The 18,856-nt window shown below is 41.3% G+C and overlaps 2 protein-coding genes and 1 pseudogene across 2 annotated transcripts in view; 2 read left to right on the plus strand and 1 right to left on the minus strand.

Moving 5' to 3' along the window:
• LOC115313678 overlaps positions 1–4,802 on the plus strand; it is a 28,905-nt gene extending 24,103 nt beyond the window's left edge. Inside the window, exon 4 of the mRNA XM_040206745.3 lies at positions 4,600–4,802. Within this exon, the coding sequence (XP_040062679.3) occupies positions 4,600–4,802 (203 nt within the window). The remainder of the gene's footprint in view (positions 1–4,599) is intronic.
• Positions 4,803–8,256: 3,454 nt separating this feature from the next.
• LOC115324347 lies at positions 8,257–12,775 on the plus strand (annotated as a pseudogene).
• Positions 12,776–15,922: 3,147 nt separating this feature from the next.
• LOC115316522 lies at positions 15,923–17,608 on the minus strand. Its single transcript, XM_029975904.4, has one exon. It carries the CDS (start codon positions 17,606–17,608, stop codon positions 16,664–16,666), a length of 945 nt encoding a protein of 314 aa, XP_029831764.4. The 3' UTR covers positions 15,923–16,663.
• Between the last annotated feature and the right edge of the window lie 1,248 nt (positions 17,609–18,856).

Here is an 18,856-nt window from a genome sequence, read left to right on the forward strand (position 1 = left end):
ATTGGAGCTCCTGATGGATCATCAAGACACTTTTGATGGTCCATCAGACGCCATCAAGGAAGTTTGGTCCATTTGGAGGGTCTGATGAACCACCGAAGCCATCAAGGAATCCTGATGGGCCATCGTGGAAGTTTGGACCATCAGATTCCTTTGATGGTCTTTTCAATCGATACGTCAAATGACACAAACTGCAAATATGTCCCAGCAACACACACCCTACTGAAACATCCGGTATAACTTTTCACTATCAGGAAATTTGTTTCTGGAATTCCGAAATCCAGATTGCAGACAAAGAAGTAATTTCTGAGAACGTAAATTCCAGATGGCGTCCAGATATAATCCAGATAGAATTTCGGTTCCATCATCCAGATAGCAAAACTTATACCGAATTTTTCGGTAGAGCAGTAATCAAAGAGGTATCACAGTACTGTCAGTTAAACAATCAGTTAACATTACAGTGAAAAAGGGGAACAAAAACGCGGAGCAGTAATGAATAGAACTGTACAACATAATTACATTTAAGAACTGTTCAGCAGTTTTATTTTTCGTAGTAGTAGTTTAAAAAAAGTAATCAGGGAGTCCCTAAATATATATCGCTCATAGTAGAAACAATCACGCTTACCATATCTCGTATAACAATGGGGGGGGGCTATACAACATACTGAGCTAGGCAAATGTTTGCGAGACACTATGGGATGTTTGAAATCATTACAAGAAAAATGAGAGGTCAGAACCCATTAAAGATGGAGTGAACGAAATTTGGGCAACCGTAAAGTCTCGCAGATGTCTGCTGCTACTGCTAGATCGAAATGATACACCATGTTTTGTTTTTTTAGAAAAATTTAAGAATTTGGTCAATTTCAGTTTTCCAAGCTCCTGTGCAGTTACAAAATAATGTGATACTATATCTGAGTAGGCTCTAAGCAAGAGCATGTGCAATTGATTTTCTTTGAGCAAATGGCATAAATATCTTAATGCTATAAAGTAAGCCCCTTACGCATCTAAGCTTTCCAGATACCTACGATAAATCCGTTGTGCATGATAAATCTGAATCAAAGACTATGCCTAAGTACAAATACCTTGCTAAGGTCAAAGTAGACCACGTCTAGCTAACCTCTGTTGCACACTACCTGGGGTGCAATAGACATAACATTTACAATATTTGTAGGCGTTGATCTGCCGGTAATAAGCCCATGCTGATTTGGAAGGGTTACGTGTCAAAATTTGAAAGACAAGAAATGATTAATGACTATTCAAAGAGTTGGGAAAAAGAAGAGAGAAAATAAATCGGTCTATAGCTGAAACCGTTACCTTTCTTTATCGACTTCTGAACCAGAACAACCACGGCAATCTTCCAAATTTCGGGGAATACTCCTCACTCTTATAAGCTGTTAAATATTGCACATAGTGTAGGTGTGAGTATATCATGAAACGTTTCGAGAATTGCGGATAATATACCCTTGTGCCCCGCGGATAGCATGGCTTTCAATTGTTTAATGGCTAGCTGTACACGTTCCTTGTCAACATTTATGTAACTTTGTAGATCACCGAATTTATTCAAGTCACTCAATGTGGTGGAGGAGCAGACGGTACTGTCTTTGTAGGCTAAACTAAAATGATCTGCAAATAGCTCGGGCACGCACTTCGCATCTCTATCATGGTGATCCAAAACCATTGTCGATCCAATATCCTTCCTGGAACTTGGTCTATTGTAGCTTCAAAATTTCTTAGGGTTTTTGACAAAGCCAGATTTTACTGAGTTATGATACGCCAGGCGGTCAGGGTTTAACATTAACTTACATTTCTTTCTGCATCTCTTGAATTCTACCACCCACTTTCGGAGACCACTTTTTTAAAACTTTCTGTGCAGGAAGTCTTTGCTTTTTAGTAGCATTCTTAGTTCATTAAAAAGCCAATTAGGAAATCGAGGTTTTAAAGATCTTAAAGGGATGTGTCTGTCTATGGCCTCTCGAATTGATCTCGTAAAGAGAGCTACCTTACTCGCTCATTTGCATCAGAGGATGCTAAGACCAGAGATCAGTCAAAACTCTTGAGATGATGGATAATAATAATAATAATAGTGATAATAATAATAATAATAATAATAATAATAATAATAATTTTATTGTCAAAGTTGAGGTACAAATGTGTTTACGGGCCCGTCAAAGCCTATGATGGCTTATGGGACGGGGCCTTGCAAGTCGCCAAGTGCGAGCGAACACAAAAGAGCTGGAAATATGATCAACAAAAGGTAGTATACGCACACACACACCAACTCAACTCAACTGCACTCAAGGCTGATTCAAAGCCTGCCTGGTTATCCCCCCTCCCCCCGAAAAAAAAAGGAAATAAAATAACTGTTTAAAACTGTTTACACTGCGTCCGACATATATGCGCGGAGCCATGTCTTAACTTTCGTCTTAGAATCTAGGGAAAATGCACAATGGGGTAGCTCATTGAAGGTGTCGGGAACGTAGTAGTCTCGGGTTTTCATTTCGTATCTCGTGAAACTGCATGGTTTCTCAAATCTGATCGACTGCCTAAGAATACGAGACGACACATCTGCGATCTTGTAGCTGTACGTCCAAAAAACCGAAGAATTACTGTTCGTTGGTACAAAGAAAAAAAATGTGGGCATCTCTAGATCGGCAAAGAGATTCGTGCTGTTTGAATACCTTAAATTGCGCGCCACAATTCTTAAAATACACTTCAAAACACTGTTTACCTTTTCGTGCCAGAGCCCTGCGGTGTGCGCGAACACTGTAACTCCGTACCTTAGCACATGAATGCTCGTTCAAAGCATGAACGAGCATTTTTCTAACGTGGAAAGGAACAAAAACTTTAATTTTGTACAAAAGACAGGCTACATTCCGTAAGACACGACATATGTAGGCTAACTGCTCGTTCCAGAAGATGCACTACTGCGAGATACGCTATCTACCCCGCGTAAATAGAAAGGCTTATCTATGCAACCATTTTCAGCGGATCGCGAAAACAGATGAACTTGGTTTTTACTGGATTGATTTTAAAAAGATTGGAGGCGTACCAGTCCACCACTCTACTGGCATTACTTTGCAAATTATTACGTGCACTGTCGAAATTCACATGTCTGGAAATCAGCAGAGTGTCGTCGGCATATTGATAACATTTAAAATCCGAAATGACAGAGATAAGGTCGTTGACATAAATATTGAACAGCAGCGGCGATAACACAGAGCCTTGGGGAACCCCCGCTCGTAGATAATACACGGAGCTTCTTCCATTGCCCACATGAACTCGTTGTGATCGATTTAATAAAAAATTTGCCAGCAGTGCAAAAAAAAAGATGCCCACGAAACCCGATCTTAAGCAATTTACGCAGCAAGGTATCATAGTTGACGGTGTCGAAGGCTTTTGCAACATCTAGGAACAGCGCACAGGAAAACATACTGTCATCGAACGCGGGTGATAGTAATAATAATATCTCTCTGTATGTTGTTTCCAATTCAAATGATGAATAAAGATTATTATTATTATTATTATTATTCTTTTTTAAGACCGACAGAAATGTGAACTTGCGCCTTGAGCAAAATATGTTATCGGTGTGTGATTCGTGTTTGTGCGTTTGTGTGTGTGAGTGTGTGTACGTGACAATCTGAACATTTTCAATAAGCTTGCTGCAACTGCTGGGTCTAGTCCCACAAGCTCTTGAGGCTTTGACAACACCTGGAACTTGATCCTGACTCTAAGAATTAGTTATTAAAGATTATTATTATTATTATTATTATTATTATTATTATTATTATTCACGCTCTCAAAATGAGTCACAATGTGAATCTCCGTTGACTGGTGACCACTTTCGATCACTTGAATCTAACCTGGAATGTCTTACCTTACTTAAGTCAAACGTTGAGTCCTTCCTTGATCTACCATCCAAAATTGATCAACTCTTGACCTTAAATCCGGTGGTGGGAAACCTCAAATCCACCGTATCGGAGGTTCAGAAGTTCATTGACTTTTTGTCAGACAGGTATGACTCCCTATTAACGACAGCCACCACCAACACCACCAATTTTAAAATTTTATTGGAACATTTTAAATTGCTTCATTTGAATATTGTAAGAAATATTTAGGATTGTATAAATATGATTGTGTTCCCTGTACATGCAAGGGCACCGGACCCAGTCAAGCTAGCTTCTGTTAGCTTTTTGTACGGTGTCCTCGGCATAATGTTGCTGAAATAAAGTTCAAGTTCAAAGTTCAACTCCGCCTCAATAACAGAACTCCGCAATGAAACAATGTCTTTAAGAACAGTGATAGCGGAGCAGTCTGAAACCATCCAACATCTCCAAGAGGAGCTCAATGACAGCGAACAGTTCAGTCGTCTCTCCAATCTAGAGATTCACGGGCTGCCTCATTCCCCAAACGAAAATCTGACTGTTGTTGTAGGCGAGTTAGCAAGTCAACTTGGCCTTCCTGACTTGCATCCAAGAGACACTCTAACAGCCCACCCTATACCATCTCGACGTGACATCCCTCCGCCTATACTGATTAGACTTTCTTCGATGACAGCCAGGGATCAATGGCTCACCGCAAGAGGAAAGCTGCGGACTCTTGCAGCCAACAGGTCACTGCCAAAACTGTACGTCAACGAAAACCTGACCCGAAAGAACAAGGAACTGTTTTGGAGGCTGCGTGAGAGAGCAAAGGCAAGGCTGTACAAGTTCACATGGGTCAAGAACGATAAGCTATTCACAAAGAAGAAAGAATCCTTTCCAGTTGTCCGCATCCATCGGCTGGACGACCTAGAAAAGATTGTTTAGTCTCCTCTTTGCTAAACGGCTCTGTGAACATGGAATGAAAACCACTTAGAATAATGGAAGTACAGTTTTGTCGGTGCTCAGATTTTTTGTCCCTTCGAGGTTTCTTGTACCCAGTGAGTGAGAATTATTCGATGTTTTTGTACTAACAGAAATCCATGTTAAAGAGGACTTCTGCAATGAATTCCGGAGAACGGGTTATAAGGCATTCTTTTTAGCACGTACAATTGGACGAGGAGGAGGAATTGCTATATTTGTTAAAGATATCTGGTGTGCTGAAAGACTTGATGTAGATTTTCTTAGTTGCGAGTCACTATCACTGGATGTATCGAATTCGAAGTGGTCATTGATGTTGCTAGCTTTTTACAGGCCTCCGTCAGGTAATCTTTCGAGATTTTTGAACGAACTCTGAGATACGCTTCATAGTTTTCGGTCCATCGATGATATTTGTCTAATAGGCGACTTTAACATTGACACGCTTAAACCCTCCAAGTTTGTTGTTTGTGATTATCTTAACCCATTGGCGCTCTTTGGTATTGAAAATTTAATTCTTGCTCCTACCCGAGAAGAACTTTTAGAAGATCATCTTGTGGTGTCATGCCTTGATCATATTAATGTACGCGTACCGGATATAATTGCGAAATCAGCAGTAATAGAGCAAAAACTTTCTGACCACTACTTCGTGGCATGTCAACTTATACCACAACTCAATGTTAAATCACCAAAGGAGACAACAAAAATAATTGAAATAATTGATCGAACGAAGCTTGATAACTTGGTTAGGGCGAACGATTGGAACATTTTGTTATCTACTGACAACATTGACGACAGTTACAGAAGTTTTAAAGATCAATTTTGTGCATTTAGGGTACAAGCAAAAAAGGTAATTCCTGTGAGGAGACGTCGGAAGGAACACGACTGGCTAACTGGTGACATTCTACTAGAAATTAGGTATAAAGATGCCCTTTGGGCAGGATGCCGACGTTCTCCAAATAATTCTCAGTTGAAGACAGAATTTCGCAGTACACGAAATCGTTTAAACGCGCTGATACGTTCGGCAAAAAGAAAATATTTTTGAGATAAATTTTTTAAAGCAAGGTCAAATATAGCACATACTTGGTGTTTGGTTAGTCAGCTACGAGGCAAGGGGATTAATAGGTCAATTGATCGCACACTCGAGAAAACATTCGGTCACGATACAACGCAACTGGTTGAGGATTTTAATAAATTCTTCGCTAAATTCTCCGGAGTAGCCCGAGATGATGCTCTGTTTTCAGCAGGGACTCTAGACTCAAATGTTTCCTCGGCTTTCCTTCCCTCGATGACGGAGCTTGATGTCAAAACTACGCTTTTCAGTTTCAAATCAAACAAGTGTCCTGGTATAGATGGCATCAGTGCAGAAGACCTGCAGAGAAATTATAATGTTATAAAACACGTGCTCCTTTATATGTTAAATGGTTTCATTTCTCGTGGAAAAATCCCAGATGATGTAAAGAGTGCCTTAGTAAAGCCTTTGTTCAAAGGCGGGGAGCGTAAACAAATTAACAATTACCGCCCAATTTCAATCTTACCTTGTATAAAGCAAATTTTGGAAAAGCATATCCTCAATACTATGACGTCGTACCTTGATAGCTTTGATATCCTATCGTCTAGACAGTATGGGTTCGTCAGTGGCCGGGGGACCCAGCCACTTCCGGAAGATTTCGCTGATGAACTCCATCTTGCTTTTGAAAGGCATCAAGTCGCGTGTGCACTTTTTATTGACGTGACGAAAGCGAAAAAAAATGCATAAAATTGGATTCCGCGGCCCATCCCTTTCTCTGCTTCAGAACTTTTTGAGCGGCCGTACACAAGTAGTTTCTATAAACAATAGCCGAAGCTCCAAAGTAAATTTAAAAGCTGGAGTCCCTCAGGGATCTATTTTGTCGCCTCTTTTTTTCAACGTGTTTGTCAATGATATGTCCAACGCTGTCTCCACATGTCAACTATTCCAATACGCTGACGACACGGTACTGCTCTCGCTCCATCTTGATTATGTTCCAGCAATGACGCTACGCCAAAAAGATACGTGCTGCTTACTTGACTGGTTCAAAAGAAATTGTCTTGAGGTAAATATATCCAAAACTAAACTTGTCTGCTTTCATAATCCGCTAAGAAATATAACATTTGATCATCCACTTTACATGCATACTTCTGACTGTACAGACGGCAACTGCTGCCCTGTGTCTTATGCAGATCAGGTTAAGTATTTAGGAATTGAGTTTGACAGTGCTTTGTCATGGAATTTTCATATGTCTTATATCTGTAAAAAACTGAGAAAAGTGTCATGCTTACTCTATAATACAAGATCATTAATTCCTAAATCGACCAAAAAGATGATAGCTCAAGCTTTAGCTTACACTGTTTTAAGGTATGGCATAACAATTTTCGGACATGGGTCTGTAATATGGTGCCAAAAAGTTGATTCAGTTTTGAAAGGAATGTTTAAGAGTATTGCCTATGCTCCATCGGCAGAAAGCGAAGAAGAAAAACTAAAAGCTTTAGGTTTGCCGCTCTTCAATGCTTTATTGGTTAAGACTGTAGTACTGAAATATTTTTGGAACGTTGACTATAAAGAACCCAATATAGCATCTAGATCACTTCGCCGGACCGAACGTTACAAAGTGCCTTCTATCACCACGAATTATGGAAAAAGAGTTCGCAATTACTATGTACCCTCAATCTTCAATGACCTGCTGGAAAACATATATGGTGTGGACTCTAAAAAAACTCAAACAAGTGCTCCAAGATTTCAATGGAACAACATAACTATGCGTGAGTGTGTGCGCGTGTGTGCGTGTTTTTTTACATGATTATTTATTGCATCACAGTGCATTTATTGATACTATGTGCGTGGCATTTTTCATCATATTTATTGCATTACTGTGCAGATGCTGCATGGTGAGCTTGACACTGTTTGTGTTTGGGGGATATTGTGATTATGACCAGTAGGGTGCTGTCCCACAAGCCTTTACTGGCTTTGACAGACCCGTGCCTCAACTTGAGAAATTATCCGCACAAATAAATGTATTATTATTATTATTATTATTATTATTATTATTATTAATAAAAAGAAGTCCAACAAAGAAGAAGTCTTGAAACAGAAGAAGAAGTCCAACAGGGCGGTCGTTCGCTTCAAGAGCTCTTCATATTTTCCCCTGTAATTAATACTTCTAAAGCATCATTACGACGGGCAAGCTATTCATGCTGCTTATCAAGCACCGTGTCACTCCGGGGTCAGTCATTTCCCACGCCAAGGCCCCTATCGTCTTGATCTGACCATCGACTTCACAGGCAAGCTTCCACCACATTCCTTGGCGTCACGCTCTACGGCGGTTCTCTCCGACTGGAGCTCTTCTTGTTGAAGCTTCACGCCCGAGCACCGTGCGCCCGAGTTCGACCTGAGTCACAAGAATATATGGCGGTGAGAAGTACGGCAACAACCGTTCTGATTACGGCTGGCAGGATCTATGAGGACCGCAAGCCCGTTCCTTCAGGTATCACCTATTGATTCTCTGTGTCGTGCAGTTTCACGGGTGAGCAACTGCGCTCGAGCTCAGCACAAAACTGCCACGTGGAGTGTTCGTATACAACCTTGACTCATCTCGGTCTACACTTGTTCGAGAAGTGCGTATTGACTGGTGTCTGTGCTGCCTTACCGCTGTGTACTCGCCTTCCCTAATAATGGATTGTGCCAAATGTGCTCGCGCTCTGCCGGCAGATGGCAGATCCCTGACGTGTGCATCTTGCCGAAGGGGTTACCATCTTGGTAAGTCCTGTTCCGGCGTCGCAGATGGGACGTACGCGGGGATGGGCGCTGTCAGGCGAGAAACTTGGAAGTGTTCCACTTGCCGTACCGGCGCCACCCTTAGACCATCCGATCTTAGCGGTGACATTTCAGTAGATGAATCCTCCCGTACCGACGGCAGCAGGGAGGAGATTGTAGATTATGCACCCTTCACCAGTCAGCTGGCATCAATCAATGCCACTCTTAACCAGCTCCTTTAATTGAGGACAAGTGTGGAGACGCTGTTGCCTCTTCCATCTAAGGTTGATCAGTTGTTGGCCTTAAAACCAGCTGTCGAAGAGCTTCGCAACACGGTCCAAGGATTACAAACGACCGTTGACTCTTTTAGCTTGAAGTACGATTCCGTGCTCGCTCTGGCTACGACAAATGAAGAGGCAGTTAAAGAACTTCAAAAGGAGGTTAGCACGGTTAAGGCAACAATGAGAGAGCAGTCGGAGACCATTGAGAGACTGAAAGACGAGCTTAATGACATGCAACAACAATACAGCCGTCGTTCCAACATGGAACTGCATGGTTTTCCGCTCTCTCATGGTGAGGATCTAATGAAGGTCATAAGTGATCTCGCTAGGCCCCTTAACCTTCCAACACCTCAGTCGTCAGATATCCTGGCAATTCACCGTCTGACCAAAAAGCCGGACTCAGTTCCGGTTATTTTGATTCGCTTCGCCTCTGTCACCCTAAAAGACGCTTGGATGGCGGCACGTGGTAGACTTCACAGGCTGTGCCAATCAGAAAACCAACCAAAGCTATTCTTCAACGACAACCTTACATCTGCGAATAAGGAGCTTTTTTGGCTGACGAGGACGGGGGCTAAAGAAAAAGGATACCATTTTGTGTGGACCAAGAACTCTAAGATTTTTGCTAGGAAAGCCGAAGGCGCACCAGCCATTCGAATCAACACAAAAAACGACCTTCTGCTACTGGTGTAAAACATGACAACTTGTTTTTCTGTTCCAGATATTAGTTCATTTATTCAGCTTTTGGGCCCTCTTTCTAATAACTCTTTAACACTTATTCATGTAAATATTCGAAGTTTGCGTAAACACTGGGATGAGTTTCGTGCAGTAATTAATACCTTTACCGCGTCGATAGATGGTTTCGTTCTAACTGAAATTGGTGTGTCATCTTTGCAATGCAATCAATTTATTCTCGATGGATATAAGGAGTCATTTTACACCCGTGATCATGGTAGAGGTGGTGGGATTGCTATATACGTTAAAGATAAATGGTTACTATCGCCTCTGAGCATATCTCTTGTCCATGCAGAAACACTGGCTGTTGAAATTTCTTTGGCAGGTTTTTCTTTATTTTTGTTAGCGGTTTACAGGCCTCCCTCAGAAAATGTTTCGCTCTTTCTTGCTGAACTAGATGCTGTGCTTAACCAGTTTCGTACGGAAGGACAATTTTGCGTCATTGGCGATTTAAATATCGATACTCTTAAACCTAATAAATCAATAGTTTTTGATTATCTGACACTGCTCTCAAAATATGGCATTGAAAATATTATCACCTTACCCACAAGAGAAGAACTCTTGGTTCAAAAATTAGTAGTTTCTTGTATTGACCATATCAATATCCGTGCTCCGGATATGTCTGTAAAATCCGCCGTAATTACTCAGAAACTATCCGATGATTACTTTGTTGGATGTCGTTTAGACGCTCAGGTACCCGAAGAGCAAGGAACCAGGCGCGATTGTTCGTGGATTTCAATAACGGATACGGTACAATTCGATGCTTTGGTCGCTGCCTTTGACTGGAACGAACTCCTCGTGTCCATAGAACCTTCCAATGTTTATAAAGCTTTCGTCGAAGTATTTCAATCCTTTTATTGTGCCGCCAAGAAAAATGTTAATTTCAAACGACGGTCTTATAAGCCATGGTTTAATTCTGATATTATGACTGCAATCAAAGAAAAAGATACGTTGTGGTCACGTTCCCGTCGTTCACCAAACAATTTGCAGTTAAAAGCAGAGTATCGAAGCGCTCGGAACAAAGCTAATGCAATTATACGGTCTGCCAAACGATGCTACTTTCAGCGAAGATTCTTTGAGGCAAGATCGAATCCACGTGAAACATGGAAGTTGATTAATTCTTTTACAGGGCGCGGAGAAAAGGCTTCGCTTCTTGATTCCCTTCAAAAACACTTCGGCACAGATCTGCAATCAGTAGTAAACGACTTTAACATACTTTTTGCATCGTCATCGGGCTTTGCGCGAGACAGCGATTTCAAACCGCTTGCCTCGAGCGCAAGTATTATTTTATCAAACTCGGCGTTTCTTCCTCTTCTCACAATAGAACAATTACACTCCATTTTGTTTTCTTTAAAACGCAATAAATCTCCTGGTGTTGATACAATTCGTATTAATGATCTCTGCCGAAACTTTGGACATGTTCAGCAGGTACTTCTCACCATAATAAATCAGTTCTTGACCTCTGGCGTCATTCCAATTGAACTCAAAACAGCACTTGTGAAGCCTGTTTTCAAGGGAGGATCGCCTAACAAGCCTGAGTGCTATCGCCCTATTTCTATATTACCTTGCATTGGAGAAATTTTGGAAAAGCATTTGTATCTTGTAATGTCCAGCTTCATTGAAACTCACAACATCCTGTCGCCTAACCAGTATGGTTTTGTTGCTGGAAAGGGCACTCAACCACTGCTGGAAGATTTTTCTGACCTACTACACAGTGCTTTTGATCGAAACTTATGTTCATGTGCAATTTTTCTTGATGTCGCCAAGGCCTTTGACACGGTCAGTCATAAGATGCTTCTTTTTAAACTGCAGAATTACGGTTTCCGTGGACCATTTATTGCATTGCTTAAAAATTTCTTTCTTGACCGCTCCCAAATCGTATCTATAGGAAATTTCAAAAGTGCTCGGCTGATGCTAAAAGCCGGTGTGCCCCAGGGATCGGTTTTGTCTCCATTGTTATTTAATCTTTTTGTTAATGATATCTCAACAAGGCTCACTAGTTGCAAAATTTTTCAGTAGGCGGATGATACTTTACTTGTCTCTAGTCACATTAATTACCGCCAAGCTGTGCAGTTATTGCAACATGATTCTGCACGTCTAATGGACTGGTTTTATGACAATTATATTACTATTAACACATCCAAAACCAGACTTGTTTGCTTCAGGAATCCGCTGAAGAGTGTAGAATTGGACTCATCATTTATGTTACACAGATCCAGCTGCCTTGATTGTACATGTAGCTCCCTCAAATATGTTGACACTGTTAAGTACTTAGGCATATTCTTTGATTCAGATTTGTCGTGGTCAACGCATTTAACCCATGTTTCTGGCAAGCTTCGCAGTGTGTGCTGCTTACTTTACAATAATAGGGTGTTTATGCCATTTGCCGTTAGAAAATCAATTGCTACTGCTCTCGCTTATAGTATACTAAGGTATGGCATCACATTATTTGGTAACTGTGCAGAAATAGGTCAAACTAAAATTGACCGCATCCTTAGGAATTTGTTAAGAAGTGTTGGTTATCATTATGATCTTGCACCAGAAGCTGACATTTTTGAGGCTCTACAACTACCTAACTTCCATTCACTTTTTTTGCAATGTGTTGTTCTTTCTCATTTCTGGTGTAGCGAATTTAAACATCCCTTTGTGCCCCGCAGAGATTTGCGTACCTGTGATCGCTTCATAATCCCCCGGTGTTTCACAAGATATGGTAAGCGAGAGCGCTCTTATTATGTGCCATACATTTTTAACCGACTCCCCGACCACTTCTTTGAAGCTACAAATAGGAGAAAATTGAAAAATCTATTGAACAGTTTTACGCTTTAATTCATTGTACAATTTCAATAGTGTATTGTTGTGTTATATGTTGTATCTAATATGTTTGCTGGGATATTGTGAGTGATTATTTTCTGTTTCTCACATAGTGCGATACATGTTTTAAATGTGTGCTCTACGGACTTCTTCTATGCTATGTGTGACATTCCATTAGCTGGGTTCTGTCCTTCAAGCCTCTACTGGCTTCGACCGACCCGTCACCTTGTAGTGTTATGAAGGTATCTAAATAAATGAAATGAGAAAATGAAAAATTGATTTACGCAGGATGTATTCTGGACTGCACTAGGCAGGTTCGTTGAAGCCAGCAGGGCTTGTAGGACTGAACCTAAGTAGCAGTGGTAAATAAGGGAGTTTCGGAATAATAATAATAATAATAGTGTTTATTTTATGCCCCCAGAAAGCCACGCCGGTCTCCACATTGGCGGACACAGGACAAAAAGAAAAAACACAGCACACGCACAGTATCAAATGTATATACGCACAGTATCAAATGTATAGATGTCTACAAATAGTAGGCGCACTTCAAAGACAAAGTACTACAAAGTTTCAACTTTCAACTAGACTTCTCAAGTCCCGGCGAAAAACTGAGGGATTCGTGAAAATATCCAAGCAAGACGATTCGATTCTATTAAACGAAAGTTTCATACGAGACAGTGGTGAAAGTGTAGACATGAAATGCACGTAAAATACTGTAAAATATCTGGTTACGCGACAAGAAACATAAAAATCGGCAGAACTCAGAAGTAGTTTACGATGAGGGGAGAGGGATATTAAAGACAAACAGGCAAGACCACTGTGTTGTCTGCTTGTCTTCAACGTTCCTCTTTCCTCGTCGTAAATTAAAAACCAACACGCTAAACCATCTACCTCAAAAGTAGGTTAGCATCAATCCAACCATTTGCCGTCTTGTGCACACACACACAAAAAAAAAATGACGCTCGATTTTTTTTTTAGTTGACAAAGGCCTAAGTAAAACAATATTAAGAATAAATTAATAATCATAATAAAAGCACGCTAAAAGAGTTTGTCGCTTAAAATTCGTATCACATTTTTTTTTTTCACATTTAAATATTTTGAGATTGTGAACGCGCTAAAGAATTCGAAACCACTCAAGCTAATTCAAGCTGTGAACGAATTCAAACACAAAATGAACGAATCATCCAAGCAGCGTGTCTATACGTTTATTTATTTTTATTTATTTGTATTTATTTACCCTCAAGGCCCCGAAGGGCATTACAGAGGGGAGTGGGGGGGGGGGGGGATTAGGTGACAGGGTACAGTTGTTGATACATGAAATATGATACAGTAATTAATGCACGCTTGCTTAGACACTTCAAAAATATTTACACAATGTTATAACAGTAATAACAACTAGAAAATGGTTAATGAAAACTAACAAACAAGGCATTTTTAAAATCAATAATATTGGTTATGGAGGCTATGTCAGCGGAAAGGCGATTCCAATCGGAGCTAGTACGAGGAACGAAGGAGTTATAATAAGTGTTAGTTTTGTAATTGGGGATACCGACTTTGTACTGGTGATCTACGCGGGATCAAACATAAGTAGGTGGCGTTAGAAGCTCATGGCGCATGAAAGGGTTATTATGGTAAATCTTGCGAAATAAAGTGAGGCGAAAAATGCGTCTACGGTTCATTAGTGTGGGTAAACCAAGGGTATTTTTCATTGAAGTAACACTGGATGTACGATGGTAATTACAGAGTATGAAACGTGCTGCACGATTTTGAACCGATTCCAATGTTTCAATGATAGTATTATGACCGGGGTCCCAGATAGAACATGCATATTCAAGTTTAGTACGTACTAAAGTAGTATATAAAAGGAGTTTTAGTGACACTGGTGACTGTGAAAAATTTCGTTTGAGATATCCAAGCATGCGATTGGCGTTGTTAGTTACGTAGTTAGTGTGAGTTACCCAGGAAAGATCAGAAGTTATGTAAACACCTAAGTATTTGTAAGAGGACACAGACTGCAGCGGAGTGTCGTCAATGTAGTAATTCGAGCATATGTTAGTATGACGGGAAACTCTCATGGATTTACATTTATTAAGATTGAGTTGCATCAACCACTTGTCGCACCAGTCAGATACAGAGTTAAGATCAGATTGGAGAACAGAGGTGTCAGAGTTATTTGTTATTTCTCTATATAGTACACTATCGTCAGCAAATAAACTAATATTAGAGGAGACACATTCAGAGAGATCATTAATGTAGATGAGGAAAAGTAGCGGTCCTAAAACAGAACCCTGGGGAACTCCAGATCCTACGGGAGTCAGTGAAGAGTTAGTACCATTGGCATGCACAAATTGAGAACGGTTGGTTGAAAACGATTCTATCCAGCGTAGCACGTTCGGATCAATATTGAGGTTGCTAAGTTTTAATAGGAGTAGCCGGTGAGAAACTTTATCGAAGGCCTTAGAGAAATCAAGGAAAACGCAGTCTATCTGGGAGCCACGGTCAAGGACAGAATGAAGCTTATTAGTGAAAAGTAGAAGCTGTGTTTCGCAGGAAAATGATTTGCGGAAGCCGTGTTGAGTAGGGTGAAAAAAAGAATTCGATTCTAGGAAACATGCGAGGTTAGAATATATGATATGTTCGAGTATCTTACAAGGAATGGATGTTAGAGAAATTGGCCGGAAGTTATTCGGTGAGGAGTGGTTGCCACTTTTATGAAGTGGAGTCACCTTTCCAACTTTCCAGTCTTCGGGAAGGCAGCCTTCCTCCAATGATTGCTTAAAGATCATTGATAGTATAGCTGATGAATACGATTTCGTGTTCTTTAAGAATTTAGAGTTAATATTGTCAATACCGGATGAAGAGGAGAGCTTCAGGTTATTAATTATTGCAGCTATACCGTCGTATGATATTAATATTGGATTCATTGGAAAAAAGTCAAGGTAATTAAAATTGGGGTACACAGAAACATCGGTGCAAGAAAAAGATTGAATAAATATATCGTTTAGCAATGATGCACACTCATCATGGCCTACTGGTTCCCCATCTGTGTTTGTAAGCTTCAGGTCACCGTGGTTATCATTAGGTTTGATTAAGTTCCAAAAGTGGCGAACATTTGTAGATAAAATTGTGGGCAACGTGTTAGTAAAAAAATTGCGTTTTACTTCTAATACTGCACGTTTATATTCCTGCTCGGCGTAATGATAGGCGTTAAAGTGACTCTCTTGTTTTGAAAGTTTGGCTACACGAAAGAGGCGTTTCTTTTTATTTGAAAGTCGTTTAAGTCTGGTGTTGTACCAAGGGGAATTACTTTTGGATGATAATGTGCGAACAGGAATATATGTGCTTATTAGATAGTTCACTTTGTTTCGGAACAGACACCAATTTTCATCTACAGACCGTTCAAAAAAATTTTCCACAAAATAACTCAGAAATTCACACAATTCAATATTTATAGCCGTAAAATTAGCGTTTCCGTAATCACGAATCGTTTTAACTATTTTCGGGGAATGACTTGTGGTTATATTTAAGGTGAAATGCAGCAATAAATGATCACTAAAACCAGGCAGATAGGTAATAGGAGAAACAAGGTCGGCGAAGGTTGACAATACAAGATCTAGCACTGAGGCACAGGAGGGCGTAATTCTGGTGGGGCGAGACACTAGCTGAGAGAAATTGTAGTCCGAACATAAATTGAGGAATTTGTCACTGTCAGACGAAAAAGGACTTGAGTAAGCTGTTTCCGCCGACCACACAATATTTGGATAGTTAAAATCACCCAGAAGGATGACGTTTGGTGAGGGAGATCGCAAAGTCACTGTACTGATTACGTCATGAAGTTTGTTCAGAAAGCTATCGTCACTTGAGGGAGGGCGGTAACAGGCACCCAAGATATATTTTTTGTGATTCACGGAAAGGCAAACAAAGACTGTTTCGAGATCACTTGCAACATTCAAATGAAGGGAATCTATATGTTCGGCGACTGCAATCAACACACCTCCGCCTTGGCGAGCTTCCCTATCAGTGCGATAAATTTTGAACCGTTTGTTAGTAGTTAGGATTTCGTTATCATGAATTTTGCTAGAGAGCCACGTTTCTGTCAAAACTACAACATCAGCCCCGGTGGAGTCAATGGCAGAGCATAGATCATCGCGATTTCGCATGACACTTCGGATATTAGTAAACAGAACAGTAATTATTTCGGGCGCGAAAGAAGAACCACTACCCCTCGCACTATGTTAGGGCAAGGCAGATCGGGCAGATGCTGCGCGGGCATTTAAGTTTGGTGCCACGTTATTTTGCAACGATGAGGAAGGTTGATTATTATCGCCTCCAGGGCTTCTTGTATTTGAATTGCTCTTGCCCGGCCTTCTGTCATTTCCAACTTCATACACCCTGTCGTTCGCATTTTCATACATGAAACATTTATTGTTCACGTAAAGCTTATTGTAGCGCAGTTGGAAGACGCTCTTTTGTAATCTTCCAAAATCAAAAAGTTTCTGTCTTGCTAGGCGCGTAGCCGGAGAAAAATCTTCATTAGCCGTTATGCCGCAGGCTTTAAGCTTAGGTCGTGATTGCAAAATTGTTTGTTTTGTTTTGAAAGAAGAGAACTTGACAATCAGTGGCCTGCATCCTCCGACTGCGTACGAGCCAAGCCTGTGAGCACGTTCAACGCATTCGTCAGAAACTTGCAGAATAAGTGAAGTAGATAACCTATCTAATATTTTTACTTTAGACTGTTCCCAAGATTCAGAGGTGGAATCTTCAATACCGTGAAAGATAATATTGCTCCTTCTTGAGCGGTCCTCAATATCGTTCAGGCGCTCGTGCAGTCTTTGGTTGTCCTTAATAACAGACTGCATTAATCCCTCGGCAGCCAAGAGTTCTTCCCGGGTTGCATCGAAAGTTGCTACTTTGCACTCAACGCCTTCGAGCCGATTTTGGATGTCGGTAACCTTTAGTTCGACGGATTCTTGCTTACTTTTTAACTCGTTAATAGACTTAATTAGGCTAGCTTGGCCTTGGTCATTCTTGACCGTACGTTCATTTACATCTTGCAAGAGTTTGAACATGTCGTTAAACTGCTTGGCCTGATCGATAGACATAGGTCCCGGATTCGCCTCGACGTCACCGGAGCGTAACAAGACAAGTTTTAATGTATCAGCGGAATGTAGGACAAGCATCGCATGTGTACACAACCAGTAATACAAAGAGCACAAAGAACAAAAAAAGCGCGATGACCGTGGGCACGGTAACTCGAGAAGCCATAGGTTATTACTTCGTCTAGAGTGTATAGAATACTGATATCTTACCTGTACGTAGAACAAGAAAGGGTTCGTCAGCGACATCGCCGCTAACGAGTCACCGTGCCCACTGGCGTAGGCCACACCATGCGCTGCTTTTGTAGCAATTGACGTGGCTGTCGCAGTCGATGGTCGCGCTAGGTGCGGCTGAATCGACGCAGGATTCTCGATGAGGGCGACGTCCTCCAAGGCCGGTGAAGATGGGCACTTCCATAGGATGACGCTTGATATCCGAGCTCTGTCAGCGCTGGTGCAGGCACGCGTTCCGCGATGTGATGGCGAGACAACGAACGCCGGTATCAAAGGCGCTCTCATTAACGAAGCTTGCGGTACCGTAGATAGGCCCAGAGCCAAGGATCCTTGGGGAAGCAGCGTCGACAGCAAGCATGCCTGTACGTAGAACAAGAAAGGGTTCGTCAGCGACATCGCCGCTAACGAGTCACCGTGCCCACTGGCGTAGGCCACACCATGCGCTGCTTTTGTAGCAATTGACGTGGCTGTCGCAGTCGATGGTCGCGCTAGGTGCGGCTGAATCGACGCAGGATTCTCGATGAGGGCGACGTCCTCCAAGGCCGGTGAAGATGGGCACTTCCATAGGATGACGCTTGATATCCGAGCTCTGTCAGCGCTGGTGCAGGCACGCGTTCCGCGATGTGATGGCGAGACAACGAACGCCGGTATCAAAGGCGCTCTCATTAACGAAGCTTGCGGTACCGTAGATAGGCCCAGAGCCAAGGATCCTTGGGGAAGCAGCGTCGACAGCAAGCATGCCTGTACGTAGAACAAGAAAGGGTTCGTCAGCGACATCGCCGCTAACGAGTCACCGTGAATGTTCGTCAGCGACATCACCGCTAACGAGTCACAATGAAGTTCATTTCATTTCATTTCATTTTATTATACCTCAAAGGCACTTCTACCGAAGTGCATTACATGAGGGGGGATAAGAATACAAACTCACATAAAAACAAACAAAAGCAAAAGTAGATTCACAAACAAATACAAATAGTAATATTTGCCGAAAAATGGCTAGGGTTAAATCGCATCAGGATGCATATCATGGTAAAAAAAAAAAAAAAAACTAATGACTAGCTACCGACATAAACATTTAGACTAACGAAAAACACTTTT

Source organism: Ixodes scapularis, unplaced genomic scaffold (assembly GCF_016920785.2).
Source record: "Ixodes scapularis isolate PalLabHiFi unplaced genomic scaffold, ASM1692078v2 PGA_scaffold0__279_contigs__length_252992795, whole genome shotgun sequence".
NCBI lineage: Eukaryota > Metazoa > Arthropoda > Arachnida > Ixodida > Ixodidae > Ixodes > Ixodes scapularis.

Coding starts and splice junctions, on each gene's coding strand:
- LOC115316522 (XM_029975904.4), bottom strand. CDS start 17,608: ATGCTTGTCCTACATTCCGCTGATACATTAAAACTTGTCTTGTTACGC.